The sequence below is a fragment of the Folsomia candida genome, unplaced genomic scaffold (genome assembly GCF_002217175.1).
Source record: "Folsomia candida strain VU population unplaced genomic scaffold, ASM221717v1 Fcan01_Sc001, whole genome shotgun sequence".
NCBI classification, from domain to species: domain Eukaryota; kingdom Metazoa; phylum Arthropoda; class Collembola; order Entomobryomorpha; family Isotomidae; genus Folsomia; species Folsomia candida.
Window position 1 is genome coordinate 26,245,383 of NW_019091193.1, and position 23,515 is coordinate 26,268,897.

At 38.2% G+C, this 23,515-nt stretch overlaps 1 protein-coding gene across 8 annotated transcripts in view; it reads left to right on the top strand.

Moving 5' to 3' along the window:
• Window positions 1-223: 223 nt before the first annotated feature.
• The window catches only part of LOC110841658 (focal adhesion kinase 1), a 44,838-nt gene continuing 21,546 nt past the window's right edge, over window positions 224-23,515 (top strand). For 2 of the 8 annotated variants that reach the window (XM_035850102.1, XM_035850109.1), the window contains exons 1-9: window positions 4,534-8,062; window positions 15,505-15,799; window positions 17,723-17,795; window positions 18,135-18,196; window positions 19,642-19,773; window positions 20,823-20,879; window positions 22,160-22,204; window positions 22,303-22,470; window positions 22,603-22,680. In XM_035850102.1, the coding sequence (XP_035705995.1) occupies window positions 7,992-8,062; window positions 15,505-15,799; window positions 17,723-17,795; window positions 18,135-18,196; window positions 19,642-19,773; window positions 20,823-20,879; window positions 22,160-22,204; window positions 22,303-22,470; window positions 22,603-22,680 (981 nt within the window). In that variant the 5' untranslated portion in view covers window positions 4,534-7,991. Of the gene's footprint in view, window positions 651-755; window positions 856-4,152; window positions 4,342-4,531; window positions 8,063-14,734; window positions 15,135-15,504; window positions 15,800-17,722; window positions 17,796-18,134; window positions 18,197-19,641; window positions 19,774-20,822; window positions 20,880-22,159; window positions 22,205-22,302; window positions 22,471-22,602; window positions 22,681-23,515 lie in introns of those variants that run through there. The other 6 variants (XM_035850091.1, XM_035850108.1, XM_035850095.1 and 3 more) reach the window with 6 other exon arrangements.

Below are 23,515 nucleotides of genomic sequence, written 5' to 3' on the forward strand. Positions count from 1 at the left end.
AAAGCAAACCGTCGAAAACTTGCCTCGCTTTGTGCTTAGATGGCGAGCGAACCCCTCTCAACAGCTGGCACTTTGGAGGCTTATAAAATTCTCCTATACGCCAGCAGAAACACATAAGCAGTGAAAGGGTGTTGCGCTGGGTATATCGTTATGATGATGATGATCACAAACTGCTTAACCCTTTCTCACATGTATATATTCATTCATTCACGGCTATGCTATTTACAAAAGAACCCAAACAAACGTAAGGATGGATGTAAAGTTGTGGCTTATTTGCGGGAGGCAAAAGTGGAGCCAGCCAGGTGAAGAGTTTGAGATAATCTGACCGAGTCAGTGTGTGGGTGGACTTTTGTCATGTTGTAAGATACGAAAATTAGAAGGGAAAGCAAGGTTGCGGCTTCTTCTCCTTGAAGGATATTCGTGACTTGAGTGGACTCAAGGGATTGCACAAGTACAAAGTGTCGCTGTGTACGGCTTTATACTGCCAGTTGCTTAAATAGTGCAAGTGTCGTTGGACATTTAAGAAATCTGTGAACGATCATCATCCTTAAAGAGCATGGTTTAGATTTTTACAGGAGTAGTGTGAGTGGGAGAAAGCGTTGGAAAAGTTGCAGTGAATTGAATTATTGAAGAGTATTTTTGACTTTAAGGTAAGTTTGAACTATCAAAATTGTCTCTTTTGACGTATTTATTAAAATGTCACTTATCAAGTTTAGAATATTTTGTCTATGAATTTACCAACAATATTTACACAGGTTATTAGGGAATAGTTTTATATGTTAAGAAATCTTGCGAGGAAATGCAAGGAAAGAAGAAATCGGTCAAGTACTATCGCCAGTGCTTTCAATGCGTCGGGTAATTCACTCTTATAAATGGATTTTATTTTCTGTGTCGGAATTGACAGTGTTGTCCAGATAAATATTTTAACCAGAAGCGGATGTATCGTAGTATTTATTCGTGATATGCATATTTGTGGGTGTATAAACGTATTTAGTTTAACTCTAATCAAGGCTAAAACTTCGGTGAAGGAAACAGTTTTGTCCATTTTTTAACCTTCATTTTTATTTTGTCTTGTGAAATTGTTGGCAATAATAAGTGTTGCTTATTACAAGTCTTACGTATTTAGCGTTAACCGCAATTGATCGACTAAAGTTGTCCAGACTTTGGTTTACCAACTCTTGCTACTGGCCCATTTCCGTTGATAAACATGGTCCAATATTGTTCTTCATGTTTATTGCGATATCATGCACATTATTTTGTATTTTGCATATGTCTTCGGTGGGCCAAATATATTTATGTTAATATTTTTACAAGACTTTATGGTCCACATGCTTGACATTGGCAAACCTATCAAGTCACTGCAAGGTCATCTACTTATGAATGATGGCATACAGTTGAAAATTGATCGAACAAGGTGAATTCAGATTAAGGCATAAATTTAAAATGTACATTTAAAGCTGTGTAAATAAATTAAGTGTTTTTTTGGAATCAACAATTTAATCCAAAAGTACATAAGGAATGATTGGAGTTATTAAATTCTCATGTTGGTAGTTTACGTGCGTATCCATTGGACTAAACTTGTTTGACATCTTAGAAAAGTTTATTATATTCGCGTCCCATCCTTTATATAGGTGCAGCTTTCAAAATCTTTTGTTATTAGGTGGGTGCTGGAATGAATCAACAATTAGGCTTTGTTCATTGGTATACTTAGATATGCACAAGGCTGAGGTAAATGAAAAATTGGGATTGGTCTCGTTGGTGGTTTCTCAATGGTGAAAAAAACCTAATTCGGTATTTCGGTTTGGGTTTCACCCAAAACCAGTGATATGGTTATATTTGGTATTGGGGGGCAATCCAGTTTAATTAAATAACTTGATACATAAAGCACTCTGTCGACTCTTTTTTTCTGTACTTCCATACAAACGAATTGATAAAACAATTATTACTAATCTATGTTTAGGATACTAGGCAGTGCTAATGCTCTGGAAACATGTACTAAGGCTTAGCATTCTCCTGGGATTTGAATTCTTCAATTTGGTTTTGGTTGGCAGTGTTCCTGCGTTTGTCATTTGCGTGTTTAGTGGAATACATATTTGCACATTTTTTTGTACAACTTAAAGACAAATGGAATGATGAAGAAACTCATTTTCACACATGTTAAAGGAAATTCCATTCACAAAAGGATAGTGTATGCAGTTTATACTTGCACATGCGAAGGAAAAGTAGGGAATCGGAACAACTTTGAAGTCTCATTATTTTTTTGCTCCCAAAGGATTAAAATATTTAGCATCGTGAAATGTCATGATATTCTCAGTTGCAAATACTTGTGCCCGTGCCCAGGGCATTTATGTAGGCTTATGACATGCCCTATTTGCCATATTTTCCCGGCGTTTATTTTATAAGGCAAATGTAATAAATGCCCGGAATTTATTTTAATCCCATGAGCATTGTACAGTTCTATTCTCTAGCCAAACTTTTCAGTTTTTGGTCAAGGATGCAGTTTTATTTATAAAAAACGAATTATGATACAAAATGTCTCAAAATATTATAAAAATGGATAGTCTTGAAACTTGAAATTAATCCCATGTATATTTCCCGTATTTAAATATGCATGTGCATATTTAACTGTGACACTGCATCAACATTCATTTGTGAGTAATATTCGTCTTTCTCATGTTTCACTCTCCATCATCCTTCTTTTGTCCTCAGTATGGTTTAGCTTGAAAAGTGCGTACATGTGAAGTGTGCTTTTTTACGGGACTTCTATACCCGTTTCTATTTTGTATTCTGTTGAGACGATCTGCTTCTGCTCTGCTGTCATTGACAAAGTTTCTTAAAAATGAAAACGCGAGTTGAAATTTGAAAAAAATCTTTCGTGCTCACGTGAACATACCAACTGTGTTCCAAAACAGGTCAAAATGGAGCTACTAAACGATATACTTTTTTTTTAAATTGTTGCTCTATCCGTCCACTGGACTACTTCGAACTGATGTTAAATGTCAAGTTTAGTTGCACAAAGATTTTTTGTGGTTTGCCATTGAAGTGCATTCTGTCATTTATTCCCCTCCTGGGACAATGTATGGTTAGAAGTAATAAGTAAATATAAGTAGAGATTTGTGCCGTAATGAACAACGTTCATTTGGTCTCTGCAGTCTGAAATCATGAAACCCGAACCGGATGGAGTTGAGTAACTCAAGATACTGTGAATCGATAAACTCCCCGTGTTCATGATTTCGGATCGTAAAGGAAAAAAACGGGTTCTGCCGTCATTTCACGTTATGTTCCTCTGTTGCAAGTAAATCTAAATTAGAATTTCGTAAACTTCCGACAAAACGTAGATCTGATAGCATGAACTTGGTCCGCTGCTGCTGCAATTTCAATGATGAGATGAGGGAACGCTGTGTTAGATTTCCTACTGTCTCCGTAACATATACACAGACGTTTCGCAGTGAGTTTACCGATCCGATACTCGTGATTAAGAGGAACTGCAGAGATAACGTCAAGTGGATGGAAACAAAATTCGCTTTCACCACCACCTTTTCTCGTAAAGACTGATGCACGTGTATAGAACTGTCAAACTCTAATGACGGTGAGCAACCGTTGCGTGCATTGAATGGAAACGTCAAAATTTGACTGAATAAAATCTGTGTACCCAGTTGCATGGAATCCTGTTAGGAGTTTACATACACATTTGTGAAAATTACTACCGGCTTCGAAATGACATAAACCAAAATGCCAATGAGATGCAAATCTGAAAAAGAAACACGTCTCAAAAGTAAACATCTTTCATCAAGGCGAATTTTAGTTCTGTGAATGTTTCCGATTTCACAATCTACACGGGAGCATCTATGCCGTGGTGAAAACTTGAAAGTTTTATAAAATATTCATTCTGCACCTTTAGATTTCTCAGTCTGAGATGGATTTCATTTGATTGTGGTGCCGACTGCGGGGCCAAGCCTTGGTTTTGTCCAACTGGTTTAGCTTATTGGAGACTGCTTCATTGCTGGTCGGATCTGCCAGAGCAAATGGTGAATGAAAATCTCTCTTCATTGTTGTTGCATTTGGCTAAGGCGGATTGGATTTAGGTGGATAGTAAAAGTTGATATAAGTGGAATGGTTGGGGATCTCTTGTCCTCAGTGTTCCTCTGGTTGCACGACGAGGGTTGCACGAGGAAAACTGCATCCGCCTCACTCTCCAAACTCTTACGTCCTAGCCTGACTGACTGATCTCCCTGATATCAACTAGATTCTCCTCCTTGTTTACGTGTTTAGGTTGCAGCAAGTCCAACAAATGAGAATACCCAAAGTTGAACTTTCGTTAAAAAACAACATGGTTATCGCGTAAGAGATAATATATTATTAAACATCATTTCACTTCGCTCTTGAGCCTGGGCCCAGGGTGCATAAACTTTTTTGTTGTCCGTGGTTTCTCCTAAGGAGAAACCACGGACAACAAAAAAGTTTATGCACCCTGGCCTGGGCCCATTAAAATTAAAGTGGTCCATCCAAGCAGTACAACGTATGAAAAATTTTTTGATAAGACAAGAGAAGGTTGCATAAAGCGTTTTCTTGTGCACAAATGTACATCTGATCTAGTTGGGTACACATACCTAAATACGTACGTACAAACATATATAAATACATACGTCATTCATAAAGTAGTTAAAGTGCAAGTGTGGCTCCGGCAAGCTGATTCCACCGATTTTGTCTAGAAGCCAAATTTTCCGAGAGATTGATGCCACTTGTCTCTTGGCATTGCTGTGGTGGTCCATGTTCCCAAGATTAAAATACGCAGAGTCGAAACGAGGCAGCCAACAGCAATGGAAAGGGAAAATGAAAACATTAAAGTTTGGCACCCACTTCCAACATTTTTGAGCAATTACTGTTGCGGAAATCAGGCTAAGGATATAAGGCTGGGTTTTCCCAACCTCAATCCCAACCTCAATCCCAATCCCCGACAAAACCATAGTGTCACAATTCGGTAAAATATCGTCGAACGTGCCATTATTTTGTGGGACAAGACGACGAAAGAGCGATTATTGACAAAGTGAGATTTGCATCAAGTATTGGCTAGCTGCTCCTTCATTCGATTCTGTGTCTCACTTTCCTCTGTTGTGAACATTGTGTGTTTAAAGTTCTCTTGTGCAACCAACAAACGGTTTGTTTATCTGTTACGTAATATGTGAAGACGATAATATGTACAGATTTGGATTTGTACAAATTCCACACATTTTCTAGTTATACTCAATTCATCATCAACGGACTACTACTACTCATGTACTGCAATTACAATTAGTCCTACTCTAATGTAGCTTGACCAACAATATTCAATTTGTTGCTTCGACTCTTTATGTCGTTTACGGTTCCCAAATAAAATAAGTCAACAACCAACTAGCCGCACATCAACACTCGCCACCCATAACAAACACCTAGCCCGTCGCATAATTTGATTATCCTATTGTAATGCAATTAGCAACAACAGGGCTTTGGCCTTTCAGCTGAAAACGACTGGCTGCAATGTCCACACTACAAACCTACTCATTCATAGATGCGATGCAATTACAACGCGAGTGCAAAATTGTTGTGCGACTCTAATTACAACGCATTATTACCCCACCAACTGCCACAGCACTAACTGAGCACCATCCAGCCAGTGTTTGGACAAAAGCCCGTTGAAGATTATAACCATAGACTTGACGATTCCCATTCATTCGTCTCGAGTTATTTATTATGAGAGGAAAGTCAGTTGGGAAACTATAAGGCAAACAGGAAATAAAATAAAAGTGATGGTTGCCCGGAGCGAATCAACGTGATGATGAATGCCCAACTGGTGTCCACCAATATACGAAATATCTCATAACATGAGTACCAATTCTACATATTTCGATTAGGATCATTTCATAGGACGACGTCGACTTCAAATTAAAACTGGAACAGCAGCACCACAAATTTAAAACTGTTGACGGCTTATCTTGGTCAATTATTGAATTAACGTTGGAGGAAGTTGACTGTAAAATAAATAATAAATAATTAGCATTGTGAGAGCAACGTCCATACATACATTCAGCTAGCTCTCCATTCATTTCGTTTGGATTTGAGAAGTATGTGGGAGGAATAGAACGTCGATTTCCGTGCTCGATAAACCATTTCCATATTATGAATCTCCCTATCCATTTTTGACCAGCTAGTTTGAAGAGTGATTAATAGAGCACAATAAAACTCTGTGACTTGTTCACTAATAATTCTGGAGAGAGAGAGAGTGCATTTGGCATTTATACTGCAACCCTACATAGTTAGTCAGTGGACTCGGGATGTTATTGTCGTGACCAAAGAATATTATCACAATGCAAGAGAAAAATTGTATTAAAAAGAGTAACTTTCATGTTGTGAATGTGCTTATCGTACAATACACGTTGTGCAGCATAATAGTGTCTTAATGTCGGATGGACGACGCGTTCTGCATTCAAGTTGCTAAACATCACCACCCAACGAACGAGAGTGAATGGGTTTTGCTAAAACAAAAAGAAATTTGTATGGACGAAGTCTCGCGTGCGTCTTGTCTCTCGCATTTTGTATCGTAATTGAGGGAATTGGGACCAATTTCCTTCTTTTCCGAGTTCCAAAGCACTTCTTCTTCTTCTGGATGGAATTATAAGACGATGGTAAAAGTAACGCCACTTCTACAAGATTCTCTGTCTCTTTTGAGTTAGGTGGGCAGGACGTGCAGTGAAATAAGAAATGTTGTGCATTGTGCAGTAATAATAATCATATCACTTATCATAAAAATATAGCAAAAAAGACTGTGCAACGAACTGCAGTAGCACATACACACAAATCTCTTCGGACGGAGTGAATAATTTTATATTTCTAAACGGTGATGTGACGTGACTGGTGGAGAATCAAGGTGTGTCTCCCATGGTCGGACAATATTGCGAGCTGCAGGAGGGCTCATCAAAATGTTGTCTTTATTACAGTAAAGATGCAGGATCGTAATTTAACGTCCCATTGTGAAATATTTATTCACTTTCTCAGGATTTGTGGCTGGTGCGAAGGAAATAGTAAATCCTTCTCACAGATAACTGCACACGGTGGCATGAAAGAGGGAGGCCAAACTCCGAAAGATTCATGATCTCGAATCCATTGAAATTCAGAACATTTCAGTACATTTATTATCAGACTTTGTGGCAATGTAACGGAACTCCTCGCTGGATATACATACTTCAAAGTTGGAATACTTTTTTTCATGTCTTTGTCGCACCAACTCGCTCTGACTGAGAAATATCACAAGATAAGTTTCCATATGTGCAATTAAAGTTTTAGTTTCGGTGCTGCTGGGCGTACACATGTACAAATGTACACATGTGCATAGCTTTGTGTGATGCAATATTTCTCGTATTTGGGATTACGAATGCAATTTCATAGAATTTGGACAGAAGAACCCTTGTACATACATAAGTAAATTGCAATTGTGTTGTTGCGGGTGCTCGTTTAGATACTTCCTAATATCCACATGTGTATGTGAAAGTACACTATTTTAAAAGTGCTAATTACTCTCACCATCAGCAAACGTGCATACACTGGGAACTGGTGAACACAAGAAACGAAAGGGTTGTTGAAAGTGTTGATGTTTATGCTTTATGTTGAAGGAAAAAAACATGCAACGCAATGCACCAACTTAAAAAGAGGAGGACAACTAATGAAGGAGTGAAGTGAAGTGAACACATAAGCGATATACGACATAACACAACCTTTTCGGTGTATGTACACATGCACATGTTCAACTGCACTTATGTGGCACTTGTGTGGCATGGCTAATAAAAGATAACTGCATGGCGCATATTGTGTTACATTCGTTGGATGTCGGCCCTCATTAGGCGACTCTTCGATATACGTATGCCTGGAAGTAATTACGTGAGGTTGATGTCAGATCTGGAGTTTCGGCTTTAGTAACTAACAAGTGAACCCAGAGAAAAAGCGACGATTTCATCAAGATGGAACGAGTGGACGGCGTGATGTTTATTTTTAAGAAACCCGTTTACCGAGGTTTTCAGTATTTGGAGATGTAAGTCGAAATTAAAATGAAAGTGTTTTACATAACTGCAAGAATATCAAAAAGTTTATGTTTTTGTTCAGGATCTGACGTTTATTTTGTTTTCATAGTCGATGACTTCATATAAATTAATGCTTGATGAGCAGCCTGTGTGTTTGCACAGACGAAATGAAACTAGGTTTCACATGAACTATTATTATTATTGTTACAGCCATGCTTTTCAACGTTTAAACAACGTTGAATTTGCGGGGGTTTTATGTGGAAGCAAATATTGTGTGTAAATATAAATAGGATACTCTTCCAGCTTTACAGTTTTAGTTTCAACATGATAAATTGTCCTCTGGATGACGATGAGCAAACAAAGCTCTCCTCGATTCTTCATTTTTTTCAACTTGGTTAACTATAGAACGCTACATCACACACTGCGTATAATTATTGTGTTCATCCTGCCTTGCTCTCGATAATTTACACAAGATGTTCATTAATGCGGGATATGGGCATTGATGCGGGCAGGCAGGATTTGAACCAAATGTACGTATCTTTTTAAGGAGAGGTAATCTCCGTCAGTTCCAAATGGACCAAGTGTGATTTATTGGATAGAAAAAATGATAGTAGTTTTGCAAACTGCATAAGACGTGTACGTCAATTTAATATAAAAAGAAATGACTGTTCAGTCAATATTTGCCCGCATTGGTGCAGGCAGTGATTTCTCGGGTCCGTGGTTTTCAAGTGTTTATGGTGGATTAATATCATTGCGGGAATCATTACAATATTATTACCATTATGTGGATCAAATATGGTGGGCATCCGGCATTCTAGATTACAATCTGCTAGTTCAATTCTAAAAATAACCTAGTTGTTGGATCTTCTCATGTAAATGAATGCATACATACTCGTATTCGTACATTCTATGGACGGATAAATGCTAATGATTTATTTTATATAGTGAAATTGGTTGAGTAACTCGCCGTCATTTCGTTGAACCCGTATTTAGAGTAAGTACATATACAAACCCTTAAATACATACATATTATGTATATGAAAGCAGTTTAGCCTGTGCATGTTGAGAAGCAATTTATTTAAGGTTGAGAAAGTCCTGATTTATGCCTCGCTGGCTTTCTCCAAGAGAAAATGCGCCTCTGCTGACTCTTTGAATGCTCATTTGTTAAGCGTTCCAGCTCACATGAGGAAATGGTTATATTATTACATTCGTAGTTAACAGTTTAGCTCTGAATAATGGGAAATAGTCAGAATGGGATTTGGAGTCGACATTCTGGTGAATTATGGGATAGTTATGCCATCCACATTTTGTATAAAAGCATGTGCCAGGTGCTGATTGTGAGTTTGGCAAACTGGGATTGACGACATGACTTTCATCTCAGATATTTGAGGAAAGGGAAAGTAGAAAAGTTCCATCCAGACATTACGGCATATTACACTGAGTTCACGGGTCGGACTTTGACATTTTGGTCACACATTTCATCCCTCAAGTCAATGAAAGGCGTTTCATGCTATCATATGTATATCCTGGTGAGAAGCATATTCGTATCGCGAAGAAATATGCGGACCAACGACCTACCTGCCATACATACAGACTCAGATCGAATATGTACTTCGGACTCTGGCTTTTGGACCGGCTCATGTTTATACATACGTCCAGTTGGATGGAAATGAGTCTGTGTTTCCTCTTCGTATACACAGATTCACTGGAACATGTGGATGGGGTGGAATGTGGGGTGCAGTTCGTTTGGTGGGGTGGATGATGCGGCTGGAAGTCATTTCAGACTTGCACCATCACCCTCCCCGGCACAATGGGCGGACATACATTGTTATAATTTTTGCCCTTTTCGACCTGACACCGGCTTCCCACAGGCAAGTCCGGATTTATTACAAGGTTTGGAGCCGATTTCACTCCGTATCGGTGTGCTCCATCCCCACTTGCTGTTGCCCATTTTCAGAATTTCACAGGGTTACATCATCATACAAGAGTTCCTGTTGCTGTCTCATTGCAAATGCTTAAATTTATTGTGCCCTTTTCTCGACAGTCAGTCGACAACTTGGTTTTTCTGGCGGAACCATATTACTTACCTTCCTTATAATGTATTGTCCATGTTATTTTGTAACATTTATTTCTATTCACTCCTGCCGTTAATTTGCCCAAATGTGCACTTTGGCTTCGCTTTGTTCTCTTCTCGTGTTGGGGAGAGATAGAAGGGAGCTAAAACCGAAGTGAGATAAGAAGTATCTTGTTGGCATAGGTCGGTGCGATATAAACTAATTTAAAACCTGGTGACAAAGCCCCCGTCAGCATTTTCAGTTAGCAATAACTCCTTGTTTGATGCACACATGTACTTACATACGTATATAGCTATCTGCGTTTCTATATCTGCGTTTAGGCATGCCATTCCGATGATGAAATAAAATGGGAAGCATTTTTCTTTCTTCCCGTTCGTGGGGTGGGTCGAGCAGAGACTTTTCCTGGATTTATAGGAGCAGAGAGGAAGACTCCTGCATAGCCTCCCTTCCTGTGAAAATGCGTGGGTTGGTTGAAAACAGTAGAAAGTTATTTCTTTAGGAAATTCGGAGCCGCCGTGGTCGACGTTGGTTTGGTAAAGTTTTGTTGGACGCATTGTGTGGAATGGCTGCCCTTTGAAGCCAATTTTACGAGTTGTTGGGGTCGAGGACTGTTCGTCGTAGCCATTGCGTTGGAATATTTTTAGACCAGCTACACATCTTTCACTCCGATTCACCTCTTAAAATCTTCCCTCTCATCATGAACCTTGGAGATACGGGATGGATATAGCACCCGAGTTCAGGTTCACTGTGCTTCCAAGTGACGCTCATTCACGTCTATCTCTTGATTTCATCTCGTCTCTGAGAACATAATTTGTTTGCTCCTGTTATGTAATGGCCTCCCAGTTAACTAAAAATCATCAATTACGACCATCTTCCAACAACAACAGTGCTTGTTTAAACGGGCAACATGTGCACTTTTCGTAATGAGCTGTTTCACTTATCCTTCCGCATCTAAATTATGTAAATATGTTCCAAATACTGTTATTACGCATACATTTATTTATATGCTCGTTTTCAAACTGTACAGAGGGGAGATACAAGAAATAATAATTTTTAAGGCTGCTTGACCTTTGTGTTGAGAAGTTTCTGAGGAGTTTCCATCTTTTCTTTCAAAAAAGAAAGTTCAGTGCAACGCAATGTACGGAGTTCTGAGGGAATAATAAGGTTAACAGCAAAATTTTAATGAGATTTCGACACTCCAAAATTGCATCATAACTTCATTACAGGCGACAGTTGCATTAATTTTGACACGAGGCGTAATGAGTTTATCAAGGAATCTGGAGAACTGCAGTTGCACTCTTCTGCTGCACTTTTCATCCTCATCTTAAAGCTCTTAAGCCCCTCACTCGCCAAGCTTAATTTTCTCCGTCTCTTTCTCCTTCTAATGAGGGACCCTTCCATGCAGAAGAGCAAGCCAAGATGACTACGCGTAGTCCTCTGGATAATGCTCCTTGTGGAGAGGGTGGCAATAATAGCTGCCTTTCTTCTCTTCATGAGGAACGATAATTAGTTCGTCTTAACTTTTCTTCCTCTTATTCTCAAGAACCAAGGGCAATCTCGGCACTGGTTGCATCACAGTGAAACGAACTTTGTAGTACTTTAATACTTGGGTAATTGCCCTTAGATAAGACTTTAGCGGGCAAACCCGGCTTCTGGCATTGTATGCCTTTCTTTAACAGTTCTTCTTTCAACCAAGATCTGCAATTCATCATTTATTTCATTATTTATGCATTTACTCAAACTGTAGTTTCACCAAAGTTTTAAAGTTTATTCCTCAATGTCTTTGGTTCTACTCTTGTTTTTTTACATATACAAAACGGCCCTGGAAGTCACCATTGGAATGCAATTACTAATAAGAGTGATAACGTCGAGGGCCGTATAATAAAAAAAGAGCAAGAGCGTGTATTGAGAAATGTTTAAACTTTGCTGGTAAATAGTAAATGGACAAGTTGTGCTATTCTTGTGGTATATTTAAGGGTATTTGTTTTTATGATTTGCTTACAAATTATTTAGTTATATCGCTGGATGGAGTTCAATAGCCAACTTACAAATTATGCGTAAAGTTATTAGTGCGCCCTTTTTGGCGTAAAACTTGGCAAAATTGTGCACACGTTTGTGTTTATATCCCGCTGTTTTAGCGGTCTATAAAAGCCGACAAGAACTAAACAAGTCGTGCGTTGACTGGCAATCAATCAACCAAATGTGGCGACATGCTGCGACTCATCTGCCAGATTTTTCGTTAATTTCAGAACATGATTGCAATTTGGTAAATTATATCGCCTTGTTTTGGCACATTTCTTGCGGTATCACTGTTTGCATGAAATTTAGAAAAAAAATTTGTTAGTGCGGCATCGACCTGGAGCAAATCTCAATTGTAGGCGTTGATTTAGCTGAAATTAATTTGCGTGACATCATCTAAAAAATTGTGATCATGCCGGATATTGTATTTTGCTAGCTTGAATCATGTATGCAGATGTTTATTTTCTTTGCAACTTGTTTGTATTGGTTATTCATATTTATGTACTAATCAGCATTCGCATTATTGTTGTTGTTAAATATTTTACAATCTTAATTGCATAAATATGCTTGGAAGCATCATGTATCAGTAATATTATTGAATGCATATGACTTTCACTATGTAACGAGGAACATGTACAGGTCAAACTATCCGACGTGTAACTTCATGAATATTTTTATTATGTTCACATTAAATTTGAAATTCAATACGTGTAACAAAATATATTTTGTAATCTACCACAGCACCAACAATAGCAAACACCATCAACAACTACACGTGGTGCAATGCAGTCTGTCTACAAAGTTCAAATGCATCAAATGTTCACTTTCGACCTCACCAAAAAAGCTTGTTCCACAGATATTTGGTGTACATACATACGTACAAAAGCTAAAGGCAACCCCTGACTGACTGACTGAATTGGCTTAGTTGTGTCACACCCTTCGTTTAAATGGAAAAAGGTGGTTTAAATTATGATGGAAATAAGTTCTTCAAGTTTTGTTTGAAAGCAACACGGGCCTTCCTTCACAGGGAGGCACAATAATTCCAACTTGTTTGGTTATGATTCACACAGGTAGAGAAAAGCCTGTAACCTTTGGATGTTGATTTTTTCGAGTTGTACGTAATAATCTGGGTTGCATTATGATTTAGATGAAGTTCACTGCTATTCAGAACGGAGTCTGCCATTCAAATTCAAATTTCAACCAAGGCGAAAAGGGTTCACGAGATCTCACTTTTCAAAGTCAAACATATCATTACTTTTCATTTGTGCGTTACGGAATATGAGCGGATGAAAGAAATTGAAAATGCTCACAAAAGGCCCTCTTTGCTCGATACACGTTATTATTTACCATGTTTGTTGCGTTAATATGCAGTTGGAAGCATTTTGTTTCGTGTGAATTTTTTATAATCTTTTCAATTCATCAACGTCACTGAGAATTCCGGTGGCAGTGAATAATGCGCTTTCACGGTTGTCAGTCGATGGTGGTTTAGCAGTGCTTCTTTCTACCTCGAACTTGCACATGTTTTATGTATGGAGGAAGTAGTTCATTCCATCTTTCTCGTATTTACCATTAGCTTAGCACCACATCGTCAAGTGACATGTCATTCTCCAGAATATCCGCTACTTGACTAATTTGTTGTTCCAAAAGTGTTATCCTATCAGGCGCAACGGTTGCTTAATTGGTGAATACATAATAAAATATCCAAATGCCATTTAAAAGTTTAGGTTGCATATGAATGACAGCTAATGGACCGAATGAGGTTTACGACATAATGAATGTCGTTTTTGAGTTTAATTTGTGCATGTACATATGTACCTCTAAACTGCCAGTGCTTTGACCAATTTCTCTAAAAAACTAGTAACGCGCATTAAAATAAGATTAGGATCGCATGTACCCCACTGAACTGACGCATCATAGAGAACAAATAATGTAATGGGCTATGCACATTAGTAGTCGCATCCCGTGTTTGAGTGTTATTATAGAAGCAGCAATTGGACCAATAATAAGAGTGAATCATAAACTTGCATTTACATGACTCAACTCCATCAGGTATCATCGAGTAGAAATGCATACCCAGAAGAGATTTGGCTGAGGATGAGATGAGTCTTTTCATGCGTGAAATTAAGTTCTCGTTGTGTAAACGATAAAGATTTTTACTTCTTCGCTGGAAGACACTAACGTAGAGTTAAATTGCGATCGTTTGCATCTCACTTGGATTGCAAAAATTATGAATGGTTCAAATTAAACATTTCACTATTGTTCCGTTCATGCATATCTTCCTGGGTTATCGTTTTCCTGACAATACCCAAATGCAAATCAAACAAGACATGACACAGAGAAGAGTCCGAGTTGTGAATGAGCTTCGTCTGTATGTACATAAGTACGTAACATTGAGATATTGTGAAACCTTGAGGCTTATCTGCCACTGGTTATCTTTTGTGGGGATGGATACATGTAAGTACTTATCTGTGTGTTTGGGTCTCGTCATTATGCTCATATTTTGTTTTACTTTCATCCAACTCAGTTTCAATCAATGCCAAAAAGGTTTACAAAATATATGTGATGATGCATTGCTCAATCTCACCTATTCTGAGATAGGACTACATAGATGTGAAAGCTAAAAAATAACCTAATTAGATTGAATAAAGCTGTAGAAATAAATCGTGTATATTTTCTGGACTGTTTGTGTCAAAACCTGAGGGATCTGGAACGACGTACTATTATTTAACAAGTTGAAATTTATTTGATACAAAATTTGACAATAAGATACGATTTCTAAAAGTCGAGCTGATTATAATTCTTCTCTGATGTGAAAAGTTTTCACTCGAAGATTTGGGTTCCCACCAGTTCAATGAACAAATAAACAAAGAGTTTTTCTTTCAAATTTCCAAGTTTTAAACAAGTTTTTTTTTGCTCGCGACAGTGACTGAATTTGTTACATGGTCCACAGATGTGTTTTGTTCTGCATCCCCAAGATTTCTTCTGGCATGTAATTAATTGTTAATTGTATATCTTGTATGTGTACTTAAAACAAATGATTGTTTCCTGCTGATAATTTCCAGGCGGTTTGTTTTCTATTTTTCTCCTTGGCTGTGAAATTAAATGTATTTGCACTGCAAACACAACGTCAACTAATCTTTTCATCCAAGAAGTTCTGTCCTACGAGGAAGATAACATGTTTTCGTGTTGAATTGCATTTTCAATTGTTGCATTGACTATATAATGAATTGTGTTGTTGCGTTGTGTTCCGTGTATGCACATACCAAGCAACATACTAATTCATCACCAATGTATTTGATTAACTGAAGAGTCTGCTGTCTTCAGGTTTATAATAAAGCCTGTTTTTTTTCATTATCCAGAGAGGATGAACCCCAAAAACTTCCAATGAACTCCAAGGACCGAACTGCCAGCCCTGCCCGAAAGTGCTTGATCCCTCTCCCGAGACCCAACAATCCTCAGGAGCAGTCAAACAATTTGGTCAACAATGGATTGTTGGCGAATAACCGACCAGTCAGCGAGTTTCATCCTCCTCCAGGCTCAATGGTGGACAGCAACACTGGAAATGGTGCACCCGAGAACAAGACCACGCTCAAAATCCACCTTGTCGACGGAGGGTTCAATGTGGTCAAGTGCAGTGATACGACTGATATTAAGGTGAACTTTACATGCGACATTTACCATGGTGTTAGTATCTTACATTCAATAAGGGCAATAAGAGTGAGTAGTGGAGATTCATTTTTTATGGACACGTCAATTTATACTTTTATGACTCCCATCAATCGCCCCCACGCAGATGACATTGAATTTGGAATTCATTCCATGCACATGTATAATCTGGGTTGTAACAGTTTTGTTGTTGGAAAATCTACCTCACACAATTACGGCACATGCTCGTCGTGTTTTGTTATCCCAACGTTACGCCTAACGTTTGAAGGAGAAGTCTTGTTGCATGCACAGTAGGCCATAAAATCAGTTGAACTTGCAAAAACAGGTTGCTCGGTTGGACAGACACACATGCGTGAACTGGCCAAGAGAGGCGATTCTTGAAAGATAATTTTTCGTTTCGTTTGTTAATTCACTTATTCATTAGATAGTTGGGACGATAAGATGCAGCCATGTGCAGGGATTTAATATGTCAGTAAATCGTTCCCCGTAATAACCAAGACCCGCCTTGTTGTTGCAAACTGGTTGCGTAATCGGCGCACATGAGTTGCAAAGAGGCTGCGTTGGTTGGACATTGATTGCTTCTAGGATGAGTATAAACGATGGAATGACCATTTGAGCATGCTGAGACCGGTATACCCCAAGGGAAACGGGGCACACGTGAATAAACCCAATTTTTGAACCAATGCGATTATCTGCCATCAATATAGCAATTCCATCCGACACCAACAGACCCGAGTTTGAAAAGGGTTTATCCAATCAAGTTTGGAATCAGAAATATTATCCACTTCCCACAGTGGGAAAAAAATCGAAGGATCTCTTCTGGTCAACTGTCAATTGGATTTGTATTCGTATGTTTGGTGTTGGTTGGCGGTGCGTGAAATATTGGATTCAAGATTGAAGGGGATGAAACCCCTCCAGTGAAAATCATGGAATATCGTGCAATCTACCCTTATTGCTTGCTTGCCACCCATCAATTCAAGTTACTTTCTTCTGGTGAGAAAGATTTCGGGAGAAACGCGTACTGATATCTTATTGGGTATGGATTTCTGGCAGGATGAAAAGAACGTGAGAGGGTGACGCTCGCAGATAAATATCTTCTGATTCAGAAGATGATCACAATGCTTACACAAATATAATCCAAGTCAGATACCGACTTCTCTTTGAAAATGGGAAAATAAGAAATGACAGAAAACAGGGTGAAAATATTCAGATTTTCCGTATTATGTATGTATCATGCTCAACTTGCAAAGCATGTTGGAATGTGAGAACATGATGCGTGCATGTGTTTAGAAAAGCTTATTTATTGAAGTACACATCCGACCGCATAATCTTTTTAGTAGTGGTTGAAGGCTCGAGCATTGTTGAATGAGGAGGATGAGTAAAATGGGATTGAATCCGATTTTAGGGGGTTTTGTCACTGGTTGTCGGGTGCATTTCGTTGTAAATCTGGATGAGGCTTTGGAATCTTGGTGAATAGAATTTTGAACCTAAATGTAAACAGCACGTGAACTGCATCGTAATGAGAAATAAGACAGGAATCATGGTTCCGCTCTCACTTTGTTCAGGAAGTCGAATGGCTTACTTTTTTATTATGGCAAACTCTACGTTTTTATATTAGTTTATGAGGTTGAGTGAGATGAGAAGCCTTCTAGACAATAGACGATCAAATAAATAATAAAGGGCTGGGATACATATGTAGCTGCAGTTTAACTGTGAACCTGAAAAAGGTATGCGAATGCATCACACATATGAAGACATGATTTAACGTGATGCAAATGTGCCCAAATGAATTTGGTTGCCTTCATCTCAAGAAGAACTTTCTTTGTCTTCATGGGTTTAGTTTATTGTGTATTTTGCATATATTGAAGAAACGTAATGTAATTTGAAATTTCATTGTTCTTGTTATTGCAGGGGATCATCCAACTCTTGACGACGAGGTTGGCTGCTTCTACCACTCGAGAATACAAACACTTGTTCACATTGAGTAAGTACTTACATATTTAGCTAGTTTGTATATTTGTAAATATATGGTCAAAAAATAATTCCAAAAATCCTGACATATTGAAAATTGATCCTTACTCTCCTGTTTCGACGCAATCAGTTGTCTTCCATTTATCCCACGTCCCTTACTTATTCAAAGGCGAAATCTGAAATGCGTGACAGCTTTTAAGCTTATTCAGTAAAATAAATATCGTCACCTGAAAAATATGTAAGGACCGACTGCTTATATTTGTAGTTGAGTTTCGTCGTGATGTTCTCATGCTTTTGCACAACCAACAATACTTATTTTATAAAGTGTATTGAAATCTGTACATAATTGCAGGACTGAAGCATCCGAATTCTAATGAAGTTTATTGGCTTCATCCTGACATGACCGTGTCCCAAGTAAGTTTCTTAAATTATATCACTCGCACTATCAGCAACTGTACAACAACTTGGCCAAAACTTGTCGAGCCAGCAAGTTATTTCAACGCTTGCAAATGAGCTTCGTTACCGTGAGCTTTGTCTTGCACCACGGTTGAGCATCATTAATTCGATAAGGAAAGTTTAGACCCAATTCCATGTCCAAAAATAGCATTTGCATTAGAGAAAGGAAGAAATTTGATACGGTTTACTCCTGGGAGAAGACCCAATATCCATATCCACATGATAAGTAATACATACGCGTAATAGCGAATGGTAGAATTTTTAGGACGGGAAACAATGCACATTTCCTATTCTGTAAAACCCCGGAGTGCTGGGTGAACCCTCTCTGTTCATCCGGAACAAAAGAAATCCTGCCCGATATGGTTCCGAAAGTGCAACAATCAACAATACACTACAATATTCACCAAGCGTTGTGTTGTGGTGCTAGGAATTGGGATTATTATGGCGAAGGATGCAGGAGTGTGTGATAAAAGATGAAAATTGTGCAAGTCTGGTTTAGTATTTAAGTACTTTCACGAGCATCAAAACGCCATTCTAGATCGTCCCCATGTACACATCCTCTCAGGATGAAGTTAGTTTATTGATGAGAGGACTGGATAAAATATTTTAGCCTTTTTTTTACTAAATCCTCAAGCACCCACCATATTGTGTTTACTGTCCGGTTATTGAGAATATTTCCCAATGTCACTTTTTAGTTGATAAACCAAAAATTATTCTGCAGTGTGGAAATAAACTTGCATTTGTATAAAAAATAGTTAAGCGACTGACTGGCCGCAACAATAAAAGTGTGGACAATACGAGCTTTGTAATCTATTAAAGCAAGCTCTTCGGGCCCATTGTGCCAATAATGACCGTTCAAATGGGTGCAGGGTACATTTAATGGAGAAACTAAACCCGCATGAGAGAGGTTTCATTGCTAATTCAATCCATTTTCCGAATCCAAGCACTACTCCTGGGCTTAATGGAGCAATTATTAACAATCACACATATATTATTACTTATCCACAGTGTACATTAAGGTCTACTGGTAACATAAGTGTCGATGATGAGGAGGATCAAGGATCTATTGATCTGTAATGGAAGTGCGATAATCTGCTGAATGGAAAGATTATGTATGGTTTTAATTCCATCCGATCTCCGAGGACCATATGCTCAACTTGTGTAGTTTTATATGCACATATTATTGGGTGGGTATTTGGGGCTGACTGCCACTTCCTCTGAGTCTTTGTAACGTGTCAATCATGATGGGAATTCAAAACAGTTTGCCACATGCATACGTATGTACGTATACCTATGTACATGGACTGGAATTAGGAAAAGAGAGTGAAATTCATCCAATGTCTGACCGACCCTGGAGAGCGTTTTGTTTATTTTATGAACTGAATGATTTATTATTGTCTTAGGTTCGGGAGAAGTACGAGAAGCAGCATCCGAGCACGGAATGGAGATATGAACTCAGGATTCGGTATTTCTACTCAGACTTGAAAACACTTCACGAAAAAGACACGGTGACGTTTCACTATCTCTACGATCAGGTATATCACCACTCACTCACTTTCTTCCCATTTCTTTCCCATCCTCCAATGGGGGTTTAACAAAATAAATAGTACAAGTTTTTTCGATACTGTTACAACTCCCCTTGTTTAGTTTGTCCCAATCTAACAGACCTCTTAGCAAGGAGGGAGCTAAACTAACAAGGGAACATACCGAGGTGTCCAACGAGTTAAGGGTCGACACCTATACCAAAATGACCACAATACATGACTTGTTAAACAAACTAATCGAATTTCCGTGTAAAAGTCACTTTTCGTCAAGTTGTGACGATATTTGTGACGAGCGCATGACCATCGCGTTGCCAGCGGGAGAGGTCGGCCGCTGAACCATCAGGTCGAACACAGAGATGCGTCGTCGTCATCAGAGATTTCAAATTTTGAAAACATCTTGAAATTTTGAAAAAAATTTGAGAAAACTTTGAAATTTTGAGAAAATTTTGAAATTTTAAAGAAATTTTTGAAATTTTTGAGAAATTTTTGAAATTTTGAACAAATTTTTCAAATTTTGAAGAAATTTAAAATGTTTTTCAAAATTTCAAGATGTTTTCAAAATATGAAAGAATTTGAAATATCTGAAGACGACGTGAAGACGACGACGCTTCTCTGGGTTCGACCTGATCGTTCAGCGGCCGACCTCTTCCGCTGGCAACGCCATGGTCATGCGCTCGTCACAAATATCGTCACAACTTGACGAAAAGTGAATTTTACACGGAAATTCGTTCAGTTCGTTTAGCAAGTCATGTATTGTGGTCATTTTGGTATAGGTGTCGACCCTTAACTCGTTGGACACCTCGGTATGTTCCCTTGTAAGTGGCCCAGAATCGTGTATCTTTTGATGAGTACATCTTTTGACAAGACACTCCATAGTGGTCGAGTGTTTCCGGCTTCAAAATATTGAACTCGTTTATTTTTGATGAGCTCGTAATGTTAAACTTCGTACATAACTCTGAAACATTTTCGAATAGCTTAATTCTTCTGCTGCACAGTATACGCTATGGTAATGACGCTGCCTTGTTTAATGGGTTTGACAGGTGAAAGATGATTATTTATCGCGAGAGCACTCCTCCCTCAACCAAGATGTTGCAAAAGTAAGTAAATATATCGACATGCATATTTTGTGGTATTACCATCCCCATTCACGCAGCTGGACTGGGTGGTGGTGGTGGGAAAAGTACAAGTTGTATCTAGTTGTGGAAACTGCACTCATTCCATGGGGTTGGTAAGAAAGGAGAGTGGTGTGTCCAGTAGTAGGTCAGCTTTAAAATAAATTGAAATCACTAGTCATTTTTGCAATGAGTACGTCGGTGCTAGGAAATAGTAATTGTGCTAACCCTGTAAAGAAGAGACCAGGTCCCAAATCCAAAACAGAAGTGATTGTAAAGAAAGTGAAAGTAGAGAGTGATAGTGACAGTGTTGACACGGATGATGATTTAAAGAAGTTTTATAAGACAAGGGATGCTACGCTTAAAATCAGACATAGTTATCGACTGCAGTTTTTCGTGGACATAACAGAGCCCGATAACGTTGGACTTAAAGTTTCTTCAGTGTCTGGTGAAAGAAACGGTGGAAAAGATTATTGCGAATCGTATGAAAGGGTAGAAGGTGAAGTGTTTTGTGGGACAAATAGTAAACACCATCGTTTAATTCGCCTATGCGAAATTCAATTTACTGAAGAAAATGTTTCGTCTTCATGCACGATAGCAATTGAAAAATACGAATGTTTAATAACCGATGTTATCGATTATCAACACCACAGGAAACCAAATAAGTATTTAGGATTGTCACCACGAAGTGAAAATCATAAAAACTCCAAATTCAGACAGCATTGGGGAGTAGGCGGAGAACTACAAGCAGCTACAAAAAGTTTATGGACAACGGATTGCTTTAGTGTCACCGACAAATTGAGACAACTCTTTCCTGGTCTTTTCATTACGTTTACTGACTTTTACAAACCTCGTATCCAATGTACTAAAGCAGATATACTTAATTTTGTGAAACGCTCCGGAAATATAAGAAAAATAGAAAGTCAACATGCAGATAAACTCGAGAATCTTGATTGCGAACTGTGTAAACACACTTTCTCAACAAGTGCCAGTTTGTGGAATCATCTAAAAGACATTCATAACCAGGAATACCTAGTTTGTGAAATTTGTTGGTTCATGACGTTGTTGAAACAGTATATGGACAAGCATACAAATAAGCACCCTCTGCATGACTGTGATTTGTGCAAACGGCCTTTCTCATCTGCAACCGGTGTTGCAACACACAAACGTCTAAAGCGTTGTCCTGAAGAAAGACAATATCATAGCAATAGCCACAAGAAATTAAAAGTTTAATAATGTTGTCTTACCTAACTTAATTTTACCAGGTTGCCCTTCAACTTTGTTGCCTCGCTATGCGTCACTACTTCAAGGTCCTTATAAATTATTATCACACAGTACAAATCGTTTAAAAATATTGTATGGGTATGGGTAGGTAAGTAATTAAATTAAAATTAAATTATTTTTTTAGGATATGCAACAATTAGCACTAGACAAGAAAAGTAACTTAGATTACATCGAAAAAGACGTTGGACTTCATAAATTCCTCCCGAAAGCTATTCTCACCTCCATGAAACCAAAAACATTGAGGAAACTGATTCAAGCTAATTTCAAGAAATTCGTAAACATTAGTGATACGGTAAAACAACTTAATTTCAATTAAATGACCTTTATTCTCTATCAATCTGCTAGTTAATAAACTTTATTTCATGAAAATGACGATTTCAATTAAAAATGGATATAAAAATGATTGGGTTGTTTACTTTTCCAGGACTGTATGATCCAGTTTTTGGAACTTGTGAAAAGTGTCATTGGGTACGACAAGGAAAAGTTCCAGTGTGCCCTTGGGGTAAGTAATTTTCTGTATATTTGAAGCATGTGAAAGGAATACTAGGATCAATTATGTCATAGCAAAACGCGTGATGATTCGCTGAACTTGACAAATGACAACTAGATCTCAGTCTCAATTTGTGAAGAGGTTTCACGTGGGTACATCTGTAATTCTTCGCCATTCGAATTTGTGCAATTTGTTCTGAAGGGTGTTAACAAACAAGTAAAGTTGTTAAGATTGACGATCTTGTTTCATGTCTTTGTTTGGTCCAACAAGTCGATTATCTATTGACATTTGTTGTATTGTTGTCATTGAGATCAGAGTCCAGATCCAATTGAGACAGCAGTCTTGTTGTTTTTGGAAGCCTTGCATTGTTTGGAACTGAATTATTTAACTATTTCACAATAAAGATTGAAGAGACGGCAGTCTCAGATGTAATAAAGTGTTTAGCTCTTACACATCAACAATGCGCTGTGGATTGGTGTATGTAGGTGTCACTTAATGATGGTCTGAATCAATATCATACTGTCAATTTCTGATTGGCTTGAAATTTTTCATCACCTTTTTCTGTACACGTTAGGTACATATGTACATCTGAAATACAATAAAGCACTGATGCTGATTGACTTGGATTTCAGCCACATAATTATTTTAGCGAATATATTTTCCTATGTGCATACTTTCTACACTATGTCGCGCATCAGAGAACAAATTTGGTGGACAACGCCCTTGTTTGAAATCGACTCAATAGTGTTTTTTCTTATTACATCAAACTTGACATAAGTCACCGTCATTCAACGCTCCAGTGCATCACATCTGTTGAATGTACGTATCTATAAGTATTCTGGTAGCT